This window comes from Cyprinus carpio, chromosome A7 (genome assembly GCF_018340385.1).
Source record: "Cyprinus carpio isolate SPL01 chromosome A7, ASM1834038v1, whole genome shotgun sequence".
NCBI lineage: Eukaryota > Metazoa > Chordata > Actinopteri > Cypriniformes > Cyprinidae > Cyprinus > Cyprinus carpio.
Window position 1 is genome coordinate 28,210,486 of NC_056578.1, and position 21,659 is coordinate 28,232,144.

Consider the following 21,659-nt stretch of genomic DNA (forward strand, 5'->3'; position numbering starts at 1 on the left):
AAATTTTATAACATCAGCTCTGATACCGAACTGAATCAGTATCAGACTGACTTGAGCTGAATTACAATAGGATTGACTTCTAACTGCTTATAGTGGAATTGAACTTGTTTCATAATTGGTGAACTTTACACAATTATTGAACTTAACTGAATCAACACTGAAATGTCTAGAGCTGAATAATAACAACACTATTGTCTTTTTAGAGCAGCTTTACAGCAAAATTTGGATTTGTCGTATATTTGATGAAGTTGGCATCGATTCTGTTATTTTCATGTTTACTTGGCTTGACTAGTAGCTCATAAGGTATGGCTGCATTCATACTGTTGCATTTAGTGGCAGATAGCAGAATATTTCCCTGACCTATAATATATCCTGACATCACTCCTTTAGCACTGATTTTAGTATGAAAATAAATATGTCAGTTAAATGCCACTTATTATAACAAGAACATTTGACACTTAATTTGAATAAATCATTTCAGACTTTATTTTTTGTCAGTTGTTTCACACCTCGAGACAGCATAAAACACACAGCAAATCATTAAATCATACATAGCACCCTGCTGCACTAAGCTATATTGATCTTTTTATAGAGTCTGTATTGTTTAAGACCTGTCTTGTATGTGAGTGGGTGGCATGATGTAGGTGTTCTGTGTGCTGTCACTTCAACAAATAGACACAGATCAGACAGACTGATCTCAGCTCAGACAGCAAGTGTCAAAACCTTTCTGAAAGAATCTGTTCTGCATCCCTAGCTGGGTATTCTACTGTACAGTCACCTGCAATCGATTCTCCAAATTTGATATCTCTTATGTGTCTCCACATACAAAATAAAGTCCATATGTTGCTCTTGTGGATTATTTTTTTGTAATGCATCTTTGAAGACATTCTTGCCAAAATCAGTCCCTCTCTAAGTACATAAAAAATGCTTTTAACCACAAATTCTGCTTTAGTGGGAAGTCTGTTCTGCTTCAGTAGCTCATGATCTGCCATCAATGAAGCTATATTGACTTTCATTTGGGGAAAAACAAGAAAAGTTAATCAGTAGCGTGTGCAGAAAATTCTCTGTGGTAGGAGAAAAAAAAAGCAATTATCTGCCCAAATTCCAGTTATTTGCACTCAGTAATGAAGGTTATTGTTTGGAGCCAAATCCAACTGTTTACTCATTGTAGAAGCTTTGAAAATCGGCCAGATAACAGTGTCAAATTGGATTCATTTACATAGAGATTTATGAGAGAGATTGAAGTATTTGACTTGTTCATATATGTGTTAATTCTACAGTTAGCTGAATTCCAGTTCATTAATAAAAGTCTGTCTCATTAATGCACAAGCCAGTTTATGCTGAAACATCTAAATCGTTTACTAATGCAAGGTAGACCTAATTGAAATGGGCCTTTGAGGATCTTAGGGTGACCTCTGCACTTGCTGATACTCTTTTGTAAAATTGCAGAATTTAATTCTTGCTGTGGCAAATCTGTAATTCATCAGGACGCCTTGCTGCATAGGCTGCAGACATAGATAACTTTTCAATTACCTGTGTGTAGTGAAGCCTAAAATCTGGACTAGCCTCTTTGTCATAGCTGTTAGGGCTTTTTAAAGCTCCACATTTGAGATTTTGCTGATTCTGAAACTTTGAAGTTTCTGTAGAACTGCTGTGACAGATCTAGGATTTTTGGAAGCAGGCATTTTTTAGTTGAGTATTTATATAGCTTCAAAGTGCTGCCCTAATGTACTTTAGAAAGTCATGTGAAGATATTATTGGCAAAAAACACAAACGCAGTACTGGAGAGGTTAACTCCGTTAAAACGTGATTTATTGATTGATTTGTATATTGTTTCAATTAGGAAAATGTCTGTGCGTTCAGTCTTACAGTTTTATAAGGTTTAAAATACGCATCACCGTAGTGCCATTTTGGAGAATATCTGCTGAACGCAAGCAGCATACGCTATTCTGTGTCAGCCGCGACACAAGGTTACGTTTTCTACATGTATTTACACTTTGATTTGAATGAAAACACTGCATCCGTCCAGAGCAGCTGACACATAAGAGTGTACGCTGCTTGCGTTCAGCGGATATTCTCCAAAATGGCACTACGATGATGTGGAGAGACACAGAGGAGACAAATTGTTGAATATAGTAGTTATTTTTGTTTTCTTTGCATAAAAAAGTATTCTCGTCGCTTCATAACATGGTTGAACCACTGATGGCAGTTGGACTATTCTGACGATGTCTTTCATACTTTTCTGGACCTTGACAGTGTAAGTTACTTGGCAGTCAATGGGACAGTCAAAAGCCTCCCGGTTTTCATCCAAAATATCTTAAATTGTGTTCCAAAGACGAACTAAACTTTTATTAGGAAAAGTGTGGCCATGAGGCAGTGGAATACTCTTCCCACGGAACATATCTTGTGCACAGATTCTCACACTTTCTCATGCCTGACAAAGAGTTGGTTGCCAAGTAAGCAAGTTTGCACACATCTTTGAGATAGTATACCTTTGTGTGTGTGTGTGTGTGTGTGTGTGTGCTTAACATGCTACTGAACTGTTTAAGTGTGTTTGCTGGAGAGAGAGGAGACAGAGAGTAAATGGGTTGATGGCCTCCCTGGTTCTGTTTTTTGCAAACTTGTTTGTCTGTAATCTCAATGGACATCATTTTATTCATAATTCTGTGAAATTTCTATTTTAAAATTGTTATTTTTTAAAATTTGTCATACCTGCCCAGGGACTACAGGTGGAAATTAGCAATTGTTGCTATAACCTGGCCCAAGACATATTCTCTTGTTTAACAAGTTTAATGTTTATTTGTGCATTGTCCCTGTTTAAAATAAAATAATTTCCATTCCATTCCATTATGGGTTTGGAACAACATGGGGGTAAGTGATTAATGACACAATTTTAATTTTGGGGTGGACTATCCTTTTAAAATACTAATTTGGTGTCAAAGAAACATTTTATTATTAATAATGTTAAAAACAGTGGTGCATCTTAATATTTTTGTGAAAACTGCTACCTTTTTTCAGGATTCTTTCTTTAATAGAAAGTTCAAAATAACAGAATTTATTAGAAATAGAAATATTTTGTAACATTATAAATGTTTTGTCACTTTTGATGAATTTACTGCATCATTGCTGAATAAAAATATTAATTTCTTTTTTTTATTAAGAAAAATCCCCAAATATATACATATTTATAGTTATAGTTGTATATAAGAACCCCAAATACATAAAACATTTCCATGCGTATTTTGTAATGTTTTTGTCTTCGTTTGCGTGGAATTGATGTTTTGTTAGATTCAAGCGTGAAGGCATGAATGCTCACACCACTGCTGATTGCTCTTCTGCCACAACTCTGAAAACCCACTGTGCAGGGAAGGACGACTGCTTGTGTGTGGGGGTTTCATGATGCAGAAGATAAAATGCCTGCCAAAATTCAGTTTCACACAGTCTAGTTTCCTGTCCTGTAGATAATCTTTTACCCTTTAGATAGCAGCACCACTCCCAAGCCCCTCGATCTGAACAAATAGAACTTTACCAGATGCATTTTAAGCTTCCCCTCAGACCAAACTGTTCAGCTGATGGCAATTCTCCATTTCAGATATTTTTAATTCAGCTTAATTCATCACGGCAAACTCATGCTCACAGACTCTGAGGAGAACTGTCTTCCATAGACAGACAAAAAGATCAACAACTTTACAGTCACATAAATAAATTAATGTTTTGTGTTCAAGGTCAAAACTAAGATCAGTACAAACGTCCCTCAAACTCTTTTTTCTTTACTCCCTACATTTGTCTTTTTGTGTGAAAAGATGGTAAATTTTCCTTCCCCTGTTTGACAAATCAAGCCTTCACATCAGCCATCTGTCCAGATAAATGGAGCATTATTGGTGGCAACATGCTGCATTTTTATGTTCCTCTGTGAATCAGTGTGCAAATGGGCAAGGGTGAAATGACCAGGAAATTAAGGAATTACCATGTAGGCCCTGGTTACAGTCATGTAAGGAGACAAGGATGATGCATGAAATAGATCAAGGTGAAATATGTGTTATTATATGTCTTATCTTCAACAGCCTTGCTGATATTAGATATTCTGTCAGATGATATAGACGAGAGGAATCTCAGGTGGTTTGGCTTGTGCCTCAATTATGCTTCAGTTTCTCCATTAATTATATAAAAATATAAAATACATATTTTGCATAACTAAATAAATGTTCATTTTACAATAAGGCATGTGTGTGTGTGTGTGTGTGTGTGTGTGTGTGTGTGTGTGTGTGTGTGTGTGTGTGTGTGTGTGTGTGTGTGAATGAATGTGAAAATAACTGCTTGAATGAAAACATTAAAACACAAAGCAAAAATGAAAATCAAACAAATTTGCCTTTAAAGGAGTAGTTCACTTCCAGAATGAAAATTCTGAAGTTTATGACAAGTTTCTAAAATTTTAAATGGCATTTTATGCCTATAATTTTCATCCTTTAGTGAGGATAAACACACAGTTTAACATTTTTGTAGATGCATGAAACAGGTTTTTTTTAGCATTAGTCTCATAAGCCTTTTATAATCATCTGTCAGTCTTCAGATTTTACAAGTTGTTTGAACTGAAATGTGTGTTGGCAGTGTGTGTACACAACCACCCTATAATGATAAAAATCCACCCAGTGTTTATTTATTTATTATTTTTTTTATCTACTAAAATCTTTACCATTTTCTCAGATTGAGTCGATCTCAGATGCCTGTCTGTGTGACATTACAAAAACAGGCCCTTCGCATGATAGTTTGATTGACAGTAGTGTTTCAGCACAGACTGGATTGGCGTCTTACCATAGACCCGCCCTGAGTTTCACCGCCGGAGCAGATGTGGATAAGAAAGACTCCTAAGCAATTGAGGTGTTCTGTTGTTGGATGTAATAATGAACATAGCAGTCGTCATTTACTCCTGACATCTGAGCTGCTGAAGACGCAGTGGATTACATTTGTTTTTGAAGTTAATGTGCCCCCGATCTACTTAAATGCGTCTATGTTCGCGCAAATCATTCGTGATCCAGCTTCACCAACAGAAGAAGTGAGTATAAGGTTTTTTAATGAATCTTTGCAAATCGCCTTTCCTAATAACGTGCTAATTAGTGAGTTTCACAATGAATGCGGCTAAAGTAAACAGTCCCTCAGAGAGCAGCTCGTTAGAGAGGGGCGGGGTCAGCAGAGTTCATTAACATTTAAAGAAAAATGCTACAAAATGGCTTGCTCTGAAAAGAGCTGTTTTTGACAGGGTAAAAAAGGTGTTTTTTACACTACCATTAAGAAATTTTAACCAAACTATGTTACAAACTTTTCATTAAGACCCTAAAGAATCATATCAACTTGTGGAAATGGGCATTCGATGATCCCTTTAATCATTGCTGTTCTTGCCATAATAGATGCCTTCAGGTCTGAAATATTTTTGGCATCTGTGTCGGTCTCACTCTCTTATGTCTGTGTAGTTCATCTCAGTCTAAAGTGTGTTTAGAGGAATGGGACAGGTTCTGGTTAAGTGGGCTCCTCCTGGTGAGACTCAAGGATCAGTTCTGATTTTCCACAGGTGTAGTTTGCCTTGATTAAACACTGCTCTCCAGGAGAAGACAAAGCCTCTCCGAATCCTAAGAGTGTTCTTGAGGATTTAATGATGGCAGAGAGAAACTAGAAACTAGTGTGTTCATTCACACAGACTCTTATGTCTGTAAGAAAAAGTTTTCACTAAACTTTCTTGCTGGTTTGATTTGAAAAATCGTAAATATTCAGAGAGTGATGCACTCATGCAAGATCTAATATATAATGAATTTTTTGAAGTATGTGTTTGGAATTGAACTCTCTAGTTGGAGATGGATACTCTTGCCAAACAGATCTAGATATAGATTTAAAAGGCCTCATTCATTTCTGTGGGAGTATTTAATTTTTGATTCCTAAGACCCCGATGCATACAACATATTTATATGCTTTTTTGATGAAAATAAAATGAGAAAATATAAAATATTATTGTGTGACTGTCAGATAGACCTGCTGCTCTCTTTAAATTGGTGGTAAAATTGGTGGGACAAATAGTTAGTCATCATCATTAACCTTTGAGGGCTGATTGTGGAGACCTAGATTGATCCTCTTTTGATTCACAAGCAATTGGAGTTGTTTGTGTTGTTAAAGGGGTCATCGGGTGCCCGTTTTCCACAAATTCATATGATTCTTTAGGACAGGGGTCGGCAACCTTTTCGGCATGACGTGCCATTTTTAATTTTTCTGATTAACCACTGTGCCAACAACCCCAACCAACCCCCCCCCCCCCCAACGCTTCTTTAATGCATTCTCTATCATACAAAATGCATTATCTCTTTGCAGTACATACACATTTTTAAATGATACGATAAAAATACAATAGGTCTATTTGATTTTCATGCAAATAGTTTCTGAAGATTTTTTCATAAATTGTTTTTTAAACTTTTCAAAAGTTTCTTGAATAAAAGATATACAGCGTGACCGTACTGAACTTCACTGTATGTGTGTGTGTGACAAGGCCTATGCATTAAAACCGTTCAGTTTAATCACCGTTCTACATTCACACACACACACCACTGGCACACAGACCTTAGATCGCGCTGTGCAAAAAGTAACATTCAGAAGCTCATAATCTTGTTGTCAGCTCTGCCACATGACTTTTATTAATCGATACTGAATCGCTACATTATTTTTCAGCAAGGATGGGGTAAAATCGCTGTTTTTAAGTAACTAAACTCAGCTTCATATATTGTTTGTAAAGAGAGACAGACGCAGAAAAATTAACACATCTCTCTCTCTCGCTCTCTCTCAAAATCAAGTGGCCATATATGCTCAAACGTTCTTGCATCACTGAAGACCAGATGATGGAGATAATTCAGATGAGGAGTAGGCTTATCTCATTAAATGGAAGCAAGCTGATTATAGTCAGCCTTCACTAGTTATTTATTTTATTAATAGCCTACTTATTTTAGTTAAGTGCTTAACTTATAAATATGCATTTATTCAATTTTTTTATTAAGTGCATTTGTATTTTGTTGTTTTTGTATATAGTTTTGCAATAAAAGCGTATTAACCAGGTTTACAGAAATAATCACTGAGGGTTCTTCTAAAATTAGCGAGGGTGCTCTACCCAACAAACATGAGACGTCTATACGACGTGCAGATCAAGTCTAAATTGCGTCGGTCGGTCTGGACCATATCTGGACATCTACTCGACGTGCAAATCCGGTACATATCTGGACGTCAAACTACGACCTCCCTTGATCGTCGATATGAGGTTCAAAATTTGACCGTCGGGCTAAGGATTTTCTTGGACGTCTCTACAACGTGCAGAACAGGTTCAGAAAATCGACATAACTTTTTTTTTATATACATATAAACACAACAAAGCAATCCTTTGATTTCTGATTTAAATATCACATGTACCCTATACTCTTCTGAAACATTTAGGTGTTAAAATTATGTAATATATAAACGTTTAAAAACATTAAACATTTATATATATAATTACATAATGTGACCATATAAAATCTTACATGGATTTATTTATGGTATGGTTTGTGGTATTTTTCACTGGAACATTGACAGAAACAGCAGTTTACATCTGTATTAGATCTATAAATTAAATATAGTTAATTAAAGTTATAGTCTTAATGCCCATTTTCACATATTTTCTCCCGTCTATTGCTTTGGTCATCATTGTGTCAATCACTGCTGCTTCGAGAGTGAATCCTACATAAATATGCAGATGTCATTCCCGAAACTTTGCAACGTGTGTGTGTGGCTGAAAAACAAAGTTCTACATTTTAAATGGATCATAGACTACAAAAAGCTTGCAAAGAGTGTTCATTAACAATAAAAAATCACCAAAACCTTCACTAATTATTAAAAACAAAATGCAATATAACATACCCAAGAATGCAGAAGAGCTGACCCCCCACCCCACCCCACCCCACCCCCAGCCACCCTCTTTTCAGCCAGTGCCCCAGACTGGCCACCCCATTTAAAATGCTCTAGACACGCCCCTGCTTGTTAGTGCCAGATGTAGTGGGACAGGCACCCTGCTCTTTGGATGATAAAATTGCATCCAGTCTCCCAATTTTCATCTGCTTTCTTTTTCTTTACAGCCTCAAGACTGAGAGTTTTATATGTACAGTGCTTTTATTTTAGACTTCTTTGTTTCATGCTCTCTCTCACCCATATTTCATCTGATTTCACATACTTGTCTCTTCCTCCCATTTTCTCCATGTTTTAATATTTTCTTTTATGTTTTGTACATGATTTAAAAATTTTGAACAATTCTTGAACATTTTTAAACAAATCCATGAACAAAATTTGCATAAGTGGCTGATTATTCTCATGCTTGATGAAATTGCACACACTGCTCAGTTATTTTTTTCTAAACACTAAAATGTGTTTCTTTCCACAGATATGGAAAGGCAGGCAGACGGGATGGGGTCCAGTCATAAGAAACACCTCCCCTCCTCTCTCATCCCCTTCGAGCATGAGGATGCTGCTGACAGTCAGGAGGAGGGCTTGGAGGTGAGTGAGCTGTTTTATACCATAATCAACACACTTTCAAGTATTAAGGTGAGAGTAGTTACACTTGGCTTTGATGTGTTTGTTGGTGTGTGCTAGGTTAGTTATTGATATGCTACTGTTTAGTGAGCTTTACATCTACCCAGCAGGATTTGCTCTGTTCACAATATCTCTTTAAATAAAATGCTTTCTAAATGAGGGTTTTGACTAATTCAAAAAATTTTTTTTTTGTAAATATGTAAACAGCATGACATTTATACATGCTCCCGAGAGCCTCTCACATGAAATGAATGTTTACAGTATTAGGAATAATGCCAAAAGAGCCATTATGTACTGTAATGTCAATGTGTCATGCAAAGAAAAGAGATTAATTCAAACTATCCACCTTTTTCTTCAACGTGGAAGTAACCCTATGGGTGAGACTTCCGGTTCATTAGCTGCTATAGCTAAACAACGAGAAGAATAACAACGTGGAGTAAACGATAAAACTGTTTGCACTACAAAGCAGTGTGCTCATAATTAAGATAATACATTAAAATAATATAATAAGACACAACAACTTTCAATATCAAGCAGCAAAACGAACTGTTTTGTTCAGCTAAAAATAGCTGGACAGAGTGGACGCAGATGAGACCGGAAGCCAGACCCATAGAATTTACAAATGGCCACGCCCATTTTTACGACAAGAAAAAGGTGTATAGTCTCACATAGTCAGATCTATTGTATATAGTCTGTAGTCTCAAAAATACTTCATAGATTAAACGTAACAAGCTCTTCAATATGCCCCACCATGACATCTTGTTTCAGTTGGAAATATGTCAAAGCGTAGAGAAGAACTGTGCTAATAAAGTAAGGAATTTATATTTACATTTAGTCATTTAGCAGATGCTTTTATCCAAAGCGACTTACAAATGAGGACAATAGAAGCAATCAAAGCTAACAAAAGAGCAGCAATATGTAAGTGCAAATGACAAGTCTCGGTTCGCCTAATGCAGTACACATAGCAAGTTTATATAGATATATATATATATATATATATATATATATATCTCCTACACTTGAGCTTTCCTGCAGGATTTTTAGCTTGGTCTCCTTGCTGTCAGCTAACTGTCTGTCCCTGTAGCTTTGACACGCACTACATGTGTTAGTCATGTCAAACATGCGCTTCTTTGTCAGGCAAGGCATAGAATAGCTACAAAGTTTCAGCAAGTCAATGGAATATACATTTAAAGGAATAATTCACCCAAAAATGAAAATTGTTTTAAAATTTACTCATTCTCAGACAATCCAATATGTAAATGAGTTTGTTTCTTCATCTAAACAGATTTGGAGAAATTTAGCATTACATCACTTGCTCACCAGTGGATCCTTTGCAGTGAATGGGTGCTCTAGTCTAAGAGTCTAAGTGCTCTAGTCTAAGAGGAGTCTAAATAGCAAATCCATCATCAAGACTTTAACTTCAAACCATTGCTTCTTGCTTAAATTCTCTATCCATAATATTGCTTTCTGCAGTGAAAAAGATGTATTGTCACAATTTATTAGCAAACATAGTTCTAAACAAATGTTGGTGGATTCTGATATGAGAGGACAACAGGGGATGGACTTTTTCACTGGACGAGGCATTACTATGGATTATGGACTCCTTTTTTTGCCAGACACAAATGGTTTAAAGTTAAAACTCCTTTATGATGGATTTGTTTCTTACAAACATGCAGATTTTACTTCATAAGACCTTATTTGTTAGACTGGAGTCGTGTGATTTAATCGTGGATGTTTTTATCAGATGTTTGGATTCTCATTTTGATGGCACCCATTCACTGCGGAGGATCCATTTGTTAGCAGGTGATGTACTAAACTTCTCCAAATCTGTTTCAGTGAAGAAACAATCTCATCTACATGTTGGATGACCTGAGGGTGAGTAAATTGTCATTTTGGGTTGAAATATTCCTTTAAAATTTTTATCTTGGTAATTTCCCAACACAATACTGAAGTGCAGCTCTGTATCCTAAAATATGACTTTATATAATTAGGCTGACTTACAATGAGGAAAATGTGGGTGAAGCACATTGTACACAGCAGCAGTAGGTGAAATTAAATCTGCTTATCTGGATGCCTCCATTAGCTGATCTGTTCACTCCAGAAGAACACATGGCTGGGATAGCAACAGTCACAAACAGAGAGTTGCTAAACTAATTTTGGGAGGAGCAAAGGAGAAACCAGTGGAAAATATCTTGAACAACTGAACCTGAGTATTGAGCTGGGTTTTTGTGATTTGTTTAAACTCAAAAGAAAAACATTCAAAACGAGACAAATGTAGACAGAATGAGGTAGCAATAAATGTGTTAGTGTATGTGGGGATTTGGACTGTGTAGTCCTGTATGATCCTTTTGTCTTTCTGTAGTTTATAATGCTTTGTCCTCTCTCGAAAAATTAGTCTTCTGCACCTATGATTGATTTTTTAACCATGATTAATCCCAGCCCTTGCTGTGTACTGCTCTGCTTGGGGCCACAAATAAGTCTAGCCCTTTTTTTTTGAACTGTTGATTTTGACCGTAGTATATTTACTTATCTTGAGCATTGTGTCATTTGCAGCTTTTTGAAAGTTATTTCCTTTTTGGTGCACAAAAACGTTTTAGCACATTTGTTAAAGTCAGCCTGAACCCACCACAGGACGAGCCTTAATTGGTTTCTGCAGACCTGTAGCTGGTAATCTCAGTGCCTGATGGGTCTTTGCGGTCCTCTTTCTCCACGTTCTAGTGGTATAAGGGGTTAGAGTTTGATCCAGACAGGCTTAGTAGAACTTTTGTTGACAAGCTTACAGAAATCCCACTTAGAAAAGCTCCCGCAGCAGACCTCGCTGACCCCAATGGAATAACACAAAAAGAGATGAATCTAAGTTATGTCTTGGGGTTTGCCAGAGCCCTGAAGAGGAATTTTAGGGTGTAAGAGATGTCTCGAGATATATCTGTAATATATATATATTTTTTTTTGGCACAGCCTTTGGGCATTATTTCAAAACAACACCAGAAGCAGCCTCAGCAGAATGCTTGTCCCAGAAGCTCAGTGAAAGATCATTTCTACTGTGAAAACTCAAATCATTGTACCTTTGAGCTCCCTGAGGGTGATATGAAGGCATAACCTGAGGAAAATGCTACACCTGCAGCACTCTCCAATAATTTCTCTTTTTCCCACTCCCCCCATCTGACTGGAAGAGGTGGGGGTACTGGTCTGCTTATCTCTAATGATAGGAAATTTAATCCTTTACCATTTCTGAGTATCAACACTCCTTTGAATCACATTTAGCTAGGGATGGGCGCTATATCGCATGTGATTGTCACGTGCATTTCGTCAGTAAAGCCGGTTCCCTGATTACCGCTAAATCACCATCACCTGCTTTCAAATGGAGCAGCTTTTAATATACAGAGCCCTAGATCACTGACAAGCTACGCAATATCGTGTTCATTATCACAGATGAATCGCCTTCGATAATGAATGCGATATTGCGTAGCTTGTCAGTGAACTACGGCTCTGTCAATTAAATGCCTCTCCATTTGAAAGCAGGTGATGGCGATTTAGCGGTAATCAAGGAACCGGCTTTACTGACGATATGCGCGTGACAATTGCATGCGATATATCACCCAGCCCTACATTCAGCCACTATTACCCGCCCTCTTAAAATCTATTTTATAGTTGTTTATTGACCCCCAGGGCGACTAGGTAACTTTGTGGAAGAATTAGATGTGCTGCTCTCAAACTTTCCTGAGGATGGTACTTCCCTAGTTATGCTTGGAGACTTCAACATCAACCTAGATAAACCTCAGGTTGCAGACTTCCACACTCTGATTGCCTCTTTTGATCTCATGCGAGTGTTAACTATAGCTACTCACAAATCAGCCAACTAACTGGACCTTATTTACACACAACACTGCTCCACTGATCATGTACTGGTTACTTCACTGCACACCTCGGATCACTTCCTTCTCACTCTTAACCTCAACATGGTTCCTGACACAACACATACCCCTCCACATGTCATTTTTCGATGTAACCTATGCTCACTCTCACCCTCCCGGCTATCTGCTATAGTTTCATCTTTACTTCCCTCCCCTAAACAGTTATCATCGCTTGATGTTAACAGTGCTACTGAAACTTTCTGCTCCACTCTTACGTCTTGTTTAGACACTGTCTGCCCCTTGTCTTCCAGTCCAGCTCATACCACCTCTTCTGCCCCTTGACTATCTGATGTTCTCCATGAGCATCGTTCTAAGCTCAGAGCTGCAGAAAGAGTATGGCGCAAATAACAAAATCCTACTGACCTTAATGTATATCAATCACTCCTCTCTTCATTCTCTGCTAACTTCTCCACTGCTAAAAGGAGATACTATCACAACATTTACAATTCACCTAACTCTCACATGCTCTTTAAAACATTTTCCTCCCTTCTTTGCCCTCCTCCTCCCCCTCCCCCTCCTTCATCTGCTCTAACAGCTGATGACTTTGCCACATTCTTCATTAATAAAATTACAAACCTCAGTGCAGTTTGCCACACCACAAACTGTCAAACACATCTTTCCAGCAAACAAACACTCGTTTTCATCCAGTCTCTAGTGAAGGCAGAAGTCTCTAAACTTATCCTTGCCAATCATCCTACTACTTGTCCGCTTAATCCTATTTCATCTCCTTCAAGCCATTTCTCATGCCGTTGTACCTGCACTCACTCACATCGTTAACACATCCCTTCACACTGGTGTTTTTCCCTCAACATTTAAACAGGCTCATATAACCCCACTTCTTAAGAAACCCACTCTTAACCCAACTCTTTTAGAGAACTACAGGTTCTGTAGTTCCTTCTACCTTTCATTGCAAAAACACTTGAACGAGAAACCTTGGAGTTGTGATTGATGATAAGCTTAATTTCTCAGACCACATTGCTAAAACTGCCCGGTCCTGCAGATTTCCTTTATACAACATTAGGAAGAACAGGCCCTTTCTTTCAGAACATGCAACACAACCCCTTGTTCAAGCTCTTGTTCTATCCAGGCTGGAATATTGCAATGATCTCTTGGCAGGTCTTCTAGCCACTTCTATGAAACCTCTACAGTTAATCCAAAATGCCCCTGTAAGATTAATCTTTAATCAGCCGAAAAGAATGCATGTCACACCTCTATTCATCAGTTTGCACTGACTACCAGTAGCTGCTCACATAAAATTCAAGGTATAAATGTTTGCCTACAAAACCACCACTGCTTCTGCACCCCTTTACCTAAATTCATTACTTTAGAGTTATGTGCCCTCTAGAAGCTTGCATTCTGCAAGTGAATGACACATTATTGTGCGATCTCAAAGAGGCACAAAATCACTTTCACTGACTTTTTCATTAACTGTTCCCTCCTGGTGGAATGACCTGCCCAACTCAATCTGAGCAGCTGAGTCCTTAGCCATCTTCAAGAAACGACTAAAAACACAATATGTTCCATCTTTTTTTGACCCTCTGACCCTTTTCTATTCTATTTTAATTGTACTTTATCTATTTATCTTCTTTTATCTTAGAGGGCGCTAGTACACATCTTCTGTACATCTTCTGTACAGAATTTCCAAAAAACACAAGTGAAGATGAAAAAGAAACAACAGATACTAACACATGTTACACGATCATCTGACATGAAACAGCATCAAAACAGTACCGTTATGGAATAAAATGTCTACCGATGAAGAGGTAATAATTACGGTCAAGCTTTGGGGTGTTGATCAACGTTTTGATTATCATTCTGAATCCAATTCATAGTCTTTTTTCAGCTTTTTGTTCAAAATGTTATTTCGTTCTTTCTTTCTTTTTTTTAATGAAAATTACCCACATTAAAATGTTTAAAAAATAATGCATGAAGCTAGAATAAAATGTTTTTATTTACAAGCAGATACCCTGCTCTTTCTTTGGATATTTTTGTATGTTCAGATATTCATATAACAAAATATATACAAAATAAAACCTAAACAATTAACTGAAAATTAGTTGCTTTATAAAACAAAACAACTTGGAACTTTTTCTCTTTTTCACTTGTCTTACAAAAGTCAAAAGATCCTATGAATGAACAAAACTGAAGTGTACAATACTCTTCCAAATAATAATAGTGCAGTAAGTGGGTAAGAAAAAATGTTGCCAGCATATGTATAGGCAAAATGCTACTTGAGCATTAATGGCAAGTGGTTCCCCCGCGGTTTATTTTAGCCTTACAAGTTACACAAATAGCAAACTTTGTGTCTTCTTCACTCACAGTAAAAAAACTTCCAAGCCAACGACATGTTTGCATGCGGCTGTGAGCGCGAGTGCAGACAAGACGTTGACGTCACAGCCACACTCGCGTTCACAGCCGCATGCAAACATGTCGTTGGCTTGGAAGTTTTTTTCACAGCCGCATGTAGATGGATTGGCTCAAAATTGGAAAGACGTGAGACTGATCAGCTGATCACCGATCAGGGCCGATAATGTAGAAAATCGTCCGATTCCGATCCCTGGCCGATCGATCTGTGCATCTCTAGTTGTTTTCAATCAGCTGAACAACTTCTTAAACTCAAATGGATACCTAGTCAATTTTCATTCTGGTTTCTAACCGCATCACAGCACAGACACAGCACTAGAAAAGATAATAAATGATATTTGCTTAAATGCCGATTTTGGCAAAATATTAGTGCTGGTACAACAAGATCTAAGCGCTGTGTTTGACACTGTCAATCACAACATAATTCTAGAAAGACTGGAAAATTGGGTTGGGCTTTCTGGGATGGTCTTCCGATGTTTCAGGTCATACTTAGAAGGGAGAGGTTATTACATGAGTATAGCTGACCATAAGTCTAAGAAAATTAGAATATTACTTAAGACCAATACAAAGAAAGGATTTTTAGAAATCTTGGCCAACTGAAAAGTATGAACATGAAAAGTATGAGCATGTACAGCACTCAATACTTAGTTGGGGCTCCTTTTGCCTGAATTACTGCAGCAATGCGGCGTGGCATGGAGTCGATCAGTCTGTGGCACTGCTCATGTGTTATGAGAGCCCAGGTTGCTCTGATAGTTGCCTTCAGCTCTTCTGCATTCTTGGGTCTGGCATATCGCATCTTCCTCTTCACAATACCCCATAGATTTTCTATGGGGTTAAGGTCAGGCGAGTTTGCTGGCCAATTAAGAACAGGGAAACCATGGTCCTTAAACCAGGTACTGGTACCTTTGGCACTGTGTGCAGGTGCCAAGTCCTGTTGGAAAATGAAATCTGCATCTCCATAAAGTTGGTCAGCAGCAGGAAGCATGAAGTGCTTTAAAACTTCCTGGTATATGGTTGCATTGACCTTGGACCTCAGAAAACACAGTGGACCAACACCAGCAGATGACATGGCACCCCAAACCATCACTGACTGTGGAAACTTTACACTGGACCTCAAGCAACGTGGATTGTGTGCCTCTCCTCTCTTCCTCCAGACTCTGGGACCCTGATTTCCAAAGGAAATGCAAAATTTACTTTCATCAGAGAACATAACTTTGGACCACTCAGCAGCAGTCCAGTCCTTTTTGAAGCGAGATGCTTCTGACACTGTCTGCTGTTCAAGAGTGGCTTGACACAAAGAATGCGACAGCTGAAACCCATGTCTTGCATACGTCTGTGCGTAGTGGTTCTTAAAGCACTAACTCCAGCTGCAGTCCACTCTTTGTGAATCTCCCCCACATTTTTGAATGGGTTTTGTTTCACAATCCTTTCCAGGGTGCGGTTATCATTGCATAGTACATACACTACCATTCAAAGGTTTGGGGTCTCTTGGCTGCATTTATTATATGCAATATAGTAAAATATTATCACAATTTATTTTAAACTCATATATTTTAAAATCTAATTTATTGCATTTTCAGTAGCCATTTCTCCAGTATTCAGTGTGACATCCTTCAGAAATAATTATATAATCATCATTTATATGCTGATTTGGTGCTCAAGAAACATTTCTTATTATTTTTCCTATTTATCATTTATTATTTTGAAATGCTGCTTAATATTTTGGCAAAAGCTGTGATAGATTTTCAGGATTCTTTGAAATAGAAATCTTTTGTAACTTTGTAACATTATGTCTTTACCAGGGCCATAGCTGGGGTCTGCAGGGCCTCGGTGCAGGTTGTACCCATGGGCTTTGTTTGAACTAGTGTGAATAGCACAAATAAATAGAACAAAGATACAAATTAAACAATGTTTTAAGTTGTTTTTTTGTTGTTGTTTTTTTAAGTTTGTAGGTGTTCAAGTACAGAAATCGAATAATCAAATGTAAAAACAGCATTGCATGTCTTCATTGTATAAACTAAATACAGATTAATTCTTGTTGAGACTACAAAAGCAATTCTGTCAAGATCAGTGAGTGATTTTCTCTCTTTTTTTCTTGGATTAACATTAAGGACACCGTCAGCAGCTGGTAAATTAAGTGCAGTCACTTTCAGACACAGTGCATGGATCCAACATAATGATACACATCCGATTTCTTTCTCAACTGTTTACGTTCACTTATGACATAACTGACAGTTTTTTTGAGGATACTCGCCAAGACGGGTGTTTCGACATAATTTTGTATGCATTTGTCCGTTCAAGCACAAGAAGATGCAAAACTCAGTTCGGTGTTCATAAGCTGTGAGATGCGGCTTTCTGTGTGTGCACTGTGCGCACAAAACACAGTGCGCAGGTGCTGAATTAAGTTCTTTCGCATCTTTTTGCTCTTGAATGTTTAAATAGGCGAGGTATATTCATTTGTTCAAGTGCAAGAAGATACAAAAGAGAACTCAATTCATTGTTTGCACCCAGTTGAGTTTTTTCATGTTTTCTTGTGCTTGAATGCTTCAAAATCTTTTGAATGTTTAAATTGGCAAGGCTTAAAAACACATGTGTAACGGGTATATTATTTTGAAAGGAGTTTATTTTTGGGATACTTTTATTTTGGCGAGTGGTCCGTTTTTTGCGCATGCTGTAAGTGCAGCAGGAGGAAACGAAGAAGAGCGCGGCATATGAGTGTGTCGCACACAGTTGTTGTGTTCGAGAAGCTCGTTCGATAAAGTTACTTCAACGGAAGATTATCGAGGCTTAAGTCGAATAAAAGACAACAGCACTAAGTGAAGGTGTGGACAGTGACCTGCAGTTCCTAAAAGAAAATAGTTTTTTTTTTCAAGTTTTTCTCGTGATGTGTGGTGGCTGTAAGAGTGACGCAGTTACATATTGTGAAGGCCACGGAAATTGTGAGTACGCTTAGAGTGAAACCCTCCTTGATTTTTGTCATCAAGAGACTTGTATGTGTTTTTGCTGGATTTTGCACTTTTCGTGTTTTGATTGAAATGCAGCACCAAGAGCTAACATTTCAACAAGACTGTGCACGTGTAATTAAGACCGTTTATCTTTGGGATATTTTTTTACAAGATTGAGTGAATTTTTTAACTTAAACTGTAATCTTTAGTTTATTTCAATGCACCCTACGTCCAGACAATGCACTCTCATTCATCGTTCTACGAACTGGTATTTTTCTCATTTTTTTCCTTTTTACTCAGTGACTGAACTGATAAACAGGGAACTGTGATAATTCAAGTGGACTACGGAACTTAAGTTACTGTGAGTAAACCTTTGATAGGACATTTCATATACAGGTCCTTCTCAAAAAATTAGCATATTGTGAAAAAGTTCATTATTTTCCATAATGTAATGATAAAAATTTAACTTTCATAAATTTTAGATTCATTGCACAACAACTGAAATATTTCAGGTCTTTTATTGTTTTAATACTGATGATTTTGGCATACAGCTCATGAAAACTCAAAATTCCTATCTCAAAAAATTAGCATATCATGAAAAGGTTCTCTAAACGAGCTATTAACCTAATCATCTGAATCAACTAATTAACTCTAAACACCTGCAAAAGATTCCTGAGGCTTTTAAAAACTCCCATCCTGGTTCATTACTCAAAACAGCAATCATGGGTAAGACTGCCGATCTGACTGCTGTCCAGAAGGCCATCATTGACACCCTCAAGCGAGAGGGTAAGACACAGAAAGAAATTTCTGAACGAATAGGCTGTTCCCAGAGTGCTGTATCAAGGCACCTCAGTGGGAAGTCTGTGGGAAGGAAAAAGTGTGGCAAAAAAACACTGCACAACGAGAAGAGGTGAACGGACCCTGAGGAAGATTGTGGGGAGAAGGACCAATTCCAGACCTTGGGGGACCTGCGGAAGCAGTGGACTGAGTCTGGAGTAGAAACATCCAGAGCCACCGTGCACAGGCGTGTGCTTTTGAACCAGAAACAGCGGCAGAAGCGCCTGACCTGGGCTACAGAGAAGCAGCACTGGACTGTTGCTCAGTGGTCCAAAGTACTTTTTTCGGATGAAAGCAAATTTTGCATGTCATTCGGAAATCAAGGTGACAGAGTCTGGAGGAAGACTGGTGAGAAGGAAATGCCAAAATGCCTGAAGTCCAGTGTCAAGTACCCACAGTCAGTGATGGTCTGGGGTGCCATGTCAGCTGCTGATGTTGGTCCACTGTGTTTTATCAAGGGCAGGGTCAATGCAGCTAGCTATCAGGAGATTTTGGAGCACTTCATGCTTCCATCTGCTGAAAAGCTTTATGGAGATGAAGATTTTGTTTTTCAGCACGACCTGGCACCTGCTCACAGTGCCAAAACCACTGGTAAATGGTTTACTGACCATGGTATTACTGTGCTCAATTGGCCTGCCAAACTCTCCTGACCTGAACCCCATAGAGAATCTGTGGGATATTGTGAAGAGAAAGTTGAGAGACGCAAGACCCAACACTCTGGATGAGCTTAAGGCTGCTATCGAAGCATCCTGGGCCCCCATAACACCTCAGCAGTGCCACAGGCTGATTGCCTCCATGCCACGCCGCATTGAAGCAGTCATTTCTGCAAAAGGATTCCCGACCAAGTATTGAGTGCATAACTGAACACAATTATTTGAAGGTTGACTTTTTTTGTGTTAAAACACTTTTCTTTTATTGGTCGGATGAAATATGCTAATTTTTTGAGATAGGAATTTTGGGTTTTTCATGAGCTGTATGCCAAAATCATCAGTATTAAAACAATAAAAAGACCTGAAATATTTCAGATGGTGTGCAATGAATCTAAAATATATGAAAGTTTAATTTTTATCATTACATTATGGAAAATAATGAACTTTTTCACAATATGCTAATTTTTTGAGAAGGACCTGTAAGTGCTCATTCTAAAGTGAGATTTAATTGTGTATTGTTTATTTTTATTTTGTTGTTTTCAAATGTGATTGTTTGAAGGTGATCATTTGAAAAAAGGGTGAGAATTTGTGGGTTTACCAATTGAAAAATTGCATGTGATCTCATTTTGAAGTTTCATAAGGGATTTGTTAATCCACAAGTGAAAGGTTTTTCAACTGATGTGTTGAAGGTGATTGTGTGCATTTGTAAAGACAGCACAAATACTGTAAACTCTTCGTATTATTTTCATTTAATTGATTTCTTAAACAGAAAAATAATTCATAAGAAAAAGAAGTCTAAAAGAATAAATAGTTTTTCCTTTTTTTACACTTATCTACAGTGTATCTTTCTGTTGAGAGCTGTCAGGGAGTGGGGGAGTCTCACTTACTTTATTAGATCTGGGGAGGAAGGAGCATATGACACTGTACTCTCATGTATGCAATTTCACTTCAGGAAGCCACCGTGTAACATTAACATACCCAAAGCCTACCCTTGTCAATCAGTAGTGTTCCGACACAATAAAGTAAGAAACCACATACACGCGTTAGTGTGTAACAAGACTAAAAGGTTGGGGAACGGGGACCATCAACTGTTAAGACTGTTTTGCATGTTGTCCTTGGTCAGTCAGTTGAAATCACAGGGCCCTCCCCAGACCCCGCCCCACAGCCGCAGGCCCGCATAATAGTCACCTCCTTTCTCCCCAGTAGTGACGGGCCTGGTCTTTACTCTTGCTTTTGATCAATTTAATGCATCCATGCTGAATAAATGTATTAATTTGTGACCCGCCTGTGAAAACCTGGCTTTCAGTCATATAATCTTAAGAGCGTCAAAGTAGTCATATAGCCATAAAAATTATGAAAATAGGTAAACTGTGTTTATTGCTGTAAATGATAGATTAAATCAAGGTATTTGAGATAAAAGATTTTCATTTACAACATTACAAATATTCAAACTAACTTTATTGATACTATTCTTTATTATTTTGCACAAAAATTAAAAATAAATAAATAAAAAATTCCACAGTTTGGCTTCCTAAACATTGATTTCAGTTGTCTCTTGGCACAGAAACACCTGCTGATTTTCATATATTTTGGTTCAGAAACTTCTTTTCTACCATTGGAAAGTGCAAACAGACCTTAATTTCAATCCACATGAGTGAAAATCATTTCAGTGCTGGAAAAGGCAAGAAAATAGCGACTGCTACGTGTCAGAAAAATTTGGAAGCTGATCATGATGTTGATGCTTCGGTTTTCATCAATTTCCTATCTGACATGAAGCGTGACGCTTTGAATGAGTGTGCATCGTTGAGAAAAAAAAAAGAATGGGCTAGATGTTTAAAAAAATGTATAGGCCTATAATACATATTGTACTTTTTATTGTAGCCTAAATAAAGAACTCTTTTGTATATATTAATAATAATGTTGTGAATGTCCATTGGAAGCTCTTCCGTCTGATGTTTTGTTTTTTTTTTACAAAAAGAACATACATAATGAAAACATAAAGTGTGGAACATGCTTGATGTTGAAATAATTATTAAGCATAATAAGCTACAAAAACCTTCTCGATGTGTTACTCTCACTGACTGACACACACCTGAAGCACGCAAATAAAGATGCCTCTCTCAGACAGCATGTGATCCCGGATGAATGGTCAGATACACACAGAATTACAGTATTTCAAAATATCTGTCTTGGTGTGTATTTGGTAATGTCTTACAGTAAGTGAATGCTTGGGGAAAAACATCTGATGTGTAACAATATATTAGATCTCTGCATTATAAACCTGCTGCCATCTGTGTCATTAATATTAATCAAACAATAAAAGAAAAGAAGGAATCACTCACTGCTCCTGACTAAACAAT

General features: G+C 37.6%; 1 protein-coding gene across 1 annotated transcript in view; it reads left to right on the forward strand.

The window, feature by feature from the left end:
• LOC109083500 (N-acetyl-beta-glucosaminyl-glycoprotein 4-beta-N-acetylgalactosaminyltransferase 1-like) overlaps positions 1-21,659 on the forward strand; it is a 132,010-nt gene that overhangs the window by 16,787 nt on the left and 93,564 nt on the right. The window contains exon 3 of the mRNA XM_042760659.1: positions 8,441-8,553. Coding sequence (XP_042616593.1) covers positions 8,441-8,553 — 113 coding nt within the window. The remainder of the gene's footprint in view (positions 1-8,440; positions 8,554-21,659) is intronic.